The sequence below is a fragment of the Sturnira hondurensis genome, unplaced genomic scaffold (assembly GCF_014824575.4).
Source record: "Sturnira hondurensis isolate 20B ecotype Veracruz unplaced genomic scaffold, ASM1482457v3 Scaffold0019835, whole genome shotgun sequence".
Classification (NCBI taxonomy): Eukaryota; Metazoa; Chordata; class Mammalia; order Chiroptera; family Phyllostomidae; genus Sturnira; species Sturnira hondurensis.
The window spans coordinates 939,647-948,017 of record NW_028092466.1 but is presented as its reverse complement, the minus strand read 5'-3'; the positions used below and the strand labels follow the sequence as shown (position 1 = coordinate 948,017).

Here is an 8,371-nt window from a genome sequence, read left to right as displayed (position 1 = left end):
GACATACGCTATCACAATTAAATGGTTTTTACTATATTCACATGTATTTACAATCATCACCACTCTAAATTTTATATTTTCATCACCTCAAAAACATGCATACATTTGAGCTGTTATCCCTTTACTGACTACTCATCCCAGCCCTAAGCAAGTACTAATATACTTTGTATCTCTATAGATTCCCTACTCTGGACTTTTATTTGAATGGCATCTCATAATGTGTCAATTTTTATGATTAGTTTCTTTTACTTCATATGTTTTCAAGGTTTATTCATGTTTATCCAAGTAAGAGGCATTAGTACTTCATTCCTCTTCATGGCTAAAAAATATTCCATTGTAGAAATCTCCCACATTTTGTTTATCTATTCATTTGTTGATGAGCATTTGTGTTTTTTCTGCCTTTTGACTACTGTGTATAGTGCTGCTATAACATTTGTATACAGGACTTCATGTGGATATAAGTTTTTGTGTCTCTTGTGTCTCCACCTAGGAGTGGACTGGTGGGCCACATGGTGAACTCTGCGTGGAATCATTTGAAGAACTGTCGAACTGTTTGCCAAGCAGCCGAATCATTTTATATTCCCACTAGCAGTGTATGAGAGTTCTGATTTCTCTACATCTTTTTTCCCCGTAAGAGTTGTATAGTTTTACCTCTTACATTTAACTCAATGTTAGAGTTAAAATTATGTGTTTTATGTCCTTGGCCCATTTTGAGATGGTTGTCATTTCTGGTGGGAGGTAATTATGAGTCCAACACCATTTTATGTGGGTGGCTATCCAGATGCCCCTGCAATGAATGGGAACCCTAGACAGGTGGGTTTATTTCCAGACTTCTGATTCTACCCACTTACCGGTGTGTCTAGCCTTGCGCCCATGCCGCCCTGTCTTGCTTACCCTTGCTTTGTCTCAAGTTTTGAAATTGGGATGCATGAATCATTTTCCTTTGTTCTTTTTCAGGATTGTTTGACTAGTGTAGGTCACTTGCAACTCCATATTATTTCTAGAATCAGCTATTCAATTTCTGCAAAGAATTCAGCCAGGATTCTATATAGAGATTGTGTTGAATCTGTAGGACAGTTTTAGGGGTCAGTTTATCACCTTAACAGTATCATCTCTTCCAACCCATGAATGTATGGTGTTTTCTCATTCATTTAGATGTTTGATTTCTTAAGTCAATGTTCCATAGTTTTCAGAATATAAGATTTGCACTTGTTTTGTTAAACGTATTTTTAAGTATTTTTGATGCCATTCTGAACATAATTGCTTTCTTAATTTTTTATTTGGATTGCCATTGCAAATGCATAAAAATATAATTGATTGTTTTGGTATCAATCTTGTATCCTACAACCTTGCTAAATTCATTTTTAGTTCTAGTAGTTTTTAAGCAGGTTTCTTTTGATTTTCTGTCTACAAGATCATATTTTCTGCAAATAGACATAGTTTTACTTTTTCCTTTCCAATCTGGATGCCTTCTGTTTCTTTTTCTTGTCTAATTTCCCTAGCTAGAATCTCCAGTACAGTAAGAACCACCAGGCCCGAGCACTCTCTGAACTCCAAGCCTGATGCAGAACCCCGGTTCATGACTGGGTGCTGGGGAAGGGAGCCCACACTTCTTTGGCCACACTCACCTTGGAATTGGCCTCAGTCAGAGCTGAGGACAAGATGAAAAATGCTGAAGTTCTACTTTTTGGAAGAAAGTCCTCTAACTGGGAGCTGGGGGAAGAGGAGACCCTCTTCCCTAAAACCGTAAAAGATCAATAAGATAAGTGGACTGTGTGTTTGTGGCTGTGGCAGTGTGGAGTGAAGTCTTTCCCTTGCTGAGCTGGGAGCGGGTGGAGAGGGAGGAAGCAGATCATGGTTCAAATAACAGAGTCCACTTATCTTATTGATCCTTTATGGTTTTTCTGAAATAGATGTTTCTTCATTTGCTCTTTGCCTTTAGGACCACTTCCAAAGGTTTAAATTTTTTAAAAAATCTTTTCAGCAGTTTTTTGGGGGGCTAAGTGGAGTTCCTCACAATGTCACATTTCAGAACAATCTTATCAAGTTATTTGAAAATTCTGTCTTAATTTTTATTGGAATTGCAATGACTCCAAAGATCGGTAGTTTTTAAATTACATCAGCGTATGTCAGAATCCCTTGCAAGGATGCTAAAAAGGAATTGCTGGGCCTCACCCCTGTGTCTCTGAAGCACTGGTCCTGATGGGGTCCAAGAACTTGCATTTTTCACAAATGCCAGGTGATACTGTTGCTGCTGTTCCACAAACTGTACTTAGAACCACCGCTACAGGCCAATGTGAGAAGAATCATCATGTTACAACAGTATGTCCTCCCATCAGGAACATAGTGTATCTTTTCATTTATTTAGGTCTTCTTTAATATCTCAATGCAATATTATATTTTTTCTATAGAGGTCTAGTACATATTTGTAATATTATTACTAGGTACTTGACATTTCTATTATGATGTGATCACATTTTAATGTGATCTTTTAAATTGTATTTTTAGTTATACATAAAAATTCATTGAATTTTTTATCTTTCATTTTTAAGTATATTTTATTGATTACGCTGTTACAGTTTTCCCAATTTTTTTCCCTTTACTCCCCCCTGCCCTGCACCCCTCAACCTTCCAGCCTTCCCCCTCCTTTGTTCATGTCCATGGGTTGTATATATTCATTATTTGACTTCTCTATTCCTATACCATTCTTAACCTCTCCCCACCTATTTTATACCTACCAATTATGCTTCTTATTCCCTGTGCCTCCCCTCATCTTCCCCTCCCTAACCCCACTGAAAACCCTTCATGTGATGTTCGTTTCTCTGAATTTTGATATATTAATCTAAACTCCCTTTTTTCCCCTCTAATAATTGGCCTATACTTTGTTCAGGGTTTTCTAATTATGTGGCCATATAATTTGCAAATAATGGATGTTTCATTTCCTTCCTTTTTTTATATTTCATATATTTTATTTTTCAAATTTGTTATCAGCTGTGACTGAAATAAAAAATATAATAGAGTCCCACCATCGCCATGAAAATGGCTTTAAGAGAAACCTGGTCAGATGATGTTATTGCTTCCCATTTTCAACCAGTAAATAGTTGCCATTGATGTAGACAGCCAACAACAGTCTGTCAAGAATGCTCAAGACACCCTGGCTGGTGTACCTCAGTGGATTGAGTGCGGTCCTGTGAACCACACGATTGCGGTTCGATTCCCAGTCAGGGCACATGCCTGGGTTGCAGGCCAGTTCTCAGCAGGGGACTCAAGAGAGGCAACCATACATCGATCCTTCTCTCCTTCTCCTCTTCCCTCCCTTCCCCTCTAAAGATAAATAAATAAGATCTTTTAAAAAAAGAGTGTATTTGTTAAAAAAAAAGAATGCTCAAGATGTGTTACATAATACAACATGCCTGTTCACAGGGTTGGGGGCAGGAAGACTACGAAATAATTTATGCAAACTTCTTCAATCCATCATACAAGACAAGCACCAAAGCACCACCCATGCCTCTGAGAGCACTGGACCATGCACCCTTGAGAAAGCTCTGCTTCCTTCAACACAAGCAATTTTCCTCCAGCAATTGAGCGTGTCTGTGTACATGATATCAGTTCCTCTGTGCCCTGACCGAATGCATCATCACACGGTGACAGTGTCAAACAGGTAAGAAGTCAACTCAGCCACTGCTGTGATGGACTATGCAGTCATCCATCTGATGGAGACGTGAGTGTTCTTGGGATCTGGGAGCATTCCCTGTGCAGTGTCACAGATACCGAAGTGGGCAGCTGGTAGATGATGATACGCTGCACAGACACATTAAAGCCTTGGTACAGGCCCTTGATCCCACCAGATGTGTAGATCTTAACCAGGCAGCCACTGAGGCCTTTGAATTCCCTTTCAGCTCCAGCTTTGCCCACATCAGCTCCTACACGGGTATGGGCAAAATCAAAAGGATACACAAAACACAAAGAGGTGGCCCCAGCAGCACTGCCTGATGCCAGATTTCCTGCCAAGTAGTGTCAAAACTGGGTTCTCTTGTCCATACCACCCAGGAAGATCTGCTTGTATTTATCTCTGAAGGCAAAGTTGAAAGCCTGGGTGGGGAAGTATCTGATGACATTGGCCAGTTTACCACGCCAGAAGGACAGGACTCCCTGCTCCTTTGGGATATGAACCACACAGTCTATAATGCCCTTGTATTGCTCATCCGTGAAGATTTGCTTGCTGGCATGCGACACCTGCAGCAGCAGCTTGACCCCCTCAATGGGTGCTACCACTGTCTTGGAGATGGCTGTGGCCACTTTGCCTGTCAGGAAGTCCTTGACAAAGGACACAGCAGCATCTGTCATGTTGAAATGAAAGAAGGAGCAGGAGAACACAGGACTAGGTTAGTTACTGGCTGGGACTCTGGGGCTCTGGGTTTCTTTCTTTCTTCCTTCCTTCCTTCCTTCCTCTCTTTATCCCTCTCTCTATATATTTTGTTTTTATTACCTTGCACTGGCTATGATCTCCAATACTACAGTAAACAGGCATGTTTGTCTTAATCCTTAATTTTTAAAAAAATTCTCACATGAAGATATGTTTTATTGATTTTAGAAAGAGAGAGAGAGAGAAAGAGAGAGAGACATCAGTGTGAGGGAGAAGCATACATCCGTTGCCTCCCATATGCATCCTAAACTGGGAATCTAATCTGTAACATTTTGATTTATGGGATGATGCTTCAACCAACTGAGACACCCAGCCAGGTGTCTTACTTTAATGAGTAAGATCCTTACTTTAGCCCTGGCTGGTGTGGCTCAGTGGACTGAGTGTGGGCCTGCGAACCAAAGGATCGAGGTTCGATTTCCAGTCAAGGCACATGCCTGGGTTGCAGGCCAGTTTCCAGGAGGGGATGCACGAGAGGCAACCATACATTGCTATTTCTCTCCCTCTCTCCTTCCTTTCCCCTCCAAAGATAAATAAATAAAATCTTTTTAAAAAGATCCTTACTTTAATGAGACTATGACTAACATTTCCCCATTTAGATGATGTTTGCTGTGTTTTGTTTTGTTTTAGTAGATACTTTTTAACCAAACAAGAAAATTACCTTTTATCTTAAATTACTGAGTTTCTTTTTTAATGAATGGAGTTGAAATTTATCAAAAGATTTGTTTATATCTATTACAATCAGTATATGATTTTTCTTTTTTTTTTAAGATTTTATTGATTTGCCTTTATAGAGGAAGTGAAGGAGAGAAGGAGAGAAATATCAATGTATGGTTGCTTCTTGTGAGTCCCCTGCTGGGAACTGGCCTGCAACCCAGGCATGTGCCCTTACTGGGAATCGAACCGTGATCGTGTGGTTCGCAGGCTCGCGTTCAATCCACTGAGCTACACCAGCCAGGCCTGATATTTCTTATTTAATCTGTTAATGTGGTAAGTTACACTTTATGAATTTTTCCATAAAGTATAATTCAACATTCAATATCTTTTACACAATTTTTAAATTTCTGGGATAAACACAGCTTGGTTATGTTTAAAATTTTCATATCTATAATCCTGACAGATATAGGCCTATAATTTTCTGTTTTTGTAAGACTTAAAAAATAATCAGGTTATATTTGCTTTCCAGAATGAGTTGGAAAAAGTACAAATTAGTAGGTACAAAATAGACAGGGGACGGTTAAGGATAGTATAGGAAATGGAGAAGCTAAAGGACTTATATGCATGACCCATGGATGTGAACTAAGGGGGGCAGTTGCTGGAGGGAATGGGGTTACCAGGCTGAGGGGGAAAAGTGGGAAAAATTTTGACAATTGTATTAACATAATCAATAAAATGTATTTAAAAATAAGTACATAAATAAAAGAAAGAAAAATGTGAAAAAATTTCATTGGTATTTTAACAAAATACTATCAATATAGAAAAAGAATTTTAACATTATTGGTACTCAGAAATGGTAGTTTAATTAAAACCACAGTGAAATAACATTTTCATATTCAACAAGCTTGGCAATTGTAAAAAGATAGACCAAACCAAATGTCCGTGAGGATGTGGAACTCAGAATGCTCATCCACCATTGTTAGGAGTGTAAACTAACATAAATACTTTGGGGAGAGAATTTCTGTAACTTTGAGTATTATTATTTATATGTTTGAGTGTGATTATGCCTCGTGATTCAGCAATCCTGCTCCACGTATGTATCCCAGAGAAGTTCTGCTGTGAACGCCAGGCGAACTAGACCAGAATGTTCATGTTGCTTATAATAACCAGGTCCACCGACAGCGGAGAAGCTGTGTAATTATTCACCTATGGACATATGACTATAGCTATACCTAATTTATTATATAGCAATGTTTAATAATGGACTATTAGGAAGAATTGAAAAGGAAAGAAATACCCCCACACATATCTAAATGGATGAACTTTAGAAGTGTAACACTGAATGTGTGACAGGCCACAGGTAGCTGTGGAGGCCATGAATGCACGTATATGAAGTTCAAAACCAGGCAAAACTGAAACAGAAAAACACATACTGTAGGGACACATTAAAAGGTGGTAGAGTTCTTATTAAAAACCAAGGGAATGATTAATCCCAAAAACAGAATACTGGTTTTGTCTGCGCAGAGGGGAAGGAAGGCCCGGTCAGGGAAGGGCGCGGCAGAGCTTGCTCCCAACATCCGTTACCCATCAGTTTCCTAAGCTGGGTTGGTACATTGTGTTTGCCTTCTTTAAACTGTACGTTATCCTTTGCATACACTTGTTTATCTGAAAGACTTCACAATACATTTTTTAGAATGTGCTTTTCCATTGCAGCCGACATATGCTATCCCATTGCTCTCAGGTGTACAGCATAGTGATCACACATATATACACCTTAGAAGTCATCACACTGAGAAGTCTAGGATGCATCTGGCACCATCACAACACACTTGGAAAGGGTACTAGAGAACAATAACAAAAAGGCAGCAGGGAAATAGCGATTCCATCTGTACTCGAAAGGAAGATTACGCTGACGTGCCCTCATTCAGGGAGCCACGAAAGTAGCATGTGCACTGCCTTCCACCCTCCGGCTAGGGCACAACTTTCCGATGGTGGAAAAGTAGTCAAGCCGTGGCTAGCCTATGACAACCTGGGCATAAAAAGATGAGCAGATCAATCATGTATTCTTTCTCAGGACTAGGAACTGGGAAATATGGAGAGGATGCAGCAGGTAGCAGTGGAAACTCGTGCTGAAAGGAAACCCAGGAAGGGAGAGGCCCCGAGTCCGGGGAAAGCTGCGTTGCGAGATCTGTGTGCGAGTCCAAGTTGGGGGAAGCAGAAGCTATGGGGGGCCAGTACCGGTAGAGAAAGCCAATGGGCCTGGAGGTGCAGAATGAAGTTCCTGTAAGGCCTCCTTGCGAAGGCGCTCGAACTGCCGGCCCGTGGGCAACCGGGGAAGGTCAGGCTCCGCGCTGGGCTCCCACGGTGGCTCCTGCTGCCAAGCTTCCTTCCCACCGGGCTCTGCAAGGACGATCACACCACCCGCCAGAGCGGGTTCTCTCTTCCTTACACACTAAGCCCGACTAACACACGGATCAGTTTTTTTTGTTTTTTGTTTTTCAAAATACCAAAACTACCTGGAGGCTTCTGTCCTGGCCGCGACTCAGGACGCCCTCTGGGAGCTCCGGACCACAGCCCCGGGAGCTCCCTGGGGACTCGGAATAGGACTCCGAACAGGACTCGAGGTTGGGCCCGCCGCGGAGAGAGGAGGAACTGCGCTTTATGAAAGCTCAAAGAAATGTCCGCCAAAACGCGTACATTTCACTGACATAAAAATGAATTCTTAAACCACAGTACATGAGAGAAGACACAGAATCGGATGCAGAGTCAGAAGACCTGGCTTCCACTAGCCTCAGCTCCTTTTGGTGGCTGTACGTTGGTTGCTTCATTGAATCTCAGAAACACACAAACAAACGAAACACATTCCCCCAAATTGCTTGGGACCAAGCAAGTAAAGCCAGTCCATTTCTGTGCACTTTCTCCTCGTGCCGTTGAAGAGGCCGGTTCAGGAAACAGCCGGGGTGTCACGCTGGGTGTGGTGGGGACCTGTGTGGTGGCTGGGCTGAGTGGCAGAGCGGCAGGCTTCCCCAGGGGGCCTCTGTGGGCTTCTGAAATCCTTTCTGACCCAAGGTAGTGAGGTGGGAGGTTCTTTCCACAGCCATTCATAACCTCCCCTCCGATGCTGAGGGTCTGGCCTGTTTATTCATTCCCACTGCAAGGCAGACCCTTGTCCTGACCCGCAGTCTCCAGAGGACTCAGACTCAGCCTGCCTGGAGCAGCACTTACATACAACCTCGAATCCCGTGTCTTCCTTCCCTTACACATAAGATAGAGATAGGAAGATACCTGCCC

General features: G+C 41.8%; 1 protein-coding gene across 1 annotated transcript; it reads right to left on the bottom strand.

Moving 5' to 3' along the window:
• Positions 1-1,577: 1,577 nt before the first annotated feature.
• On the bottom strand, positions 1,578-4,347 carry LOC118974649 (ADP/ATP translocase 2-like). Its single transcript, XM_037028167.1, is given in 2 exon segments — positions 1,578-1,738; positions 3,801-4,347. Coding segments are annotated over 2 exon segments (708 nt in total).
• Between the last annotated feature and the right edge of the window lie 4,024 nt (positions 4,348-8,371).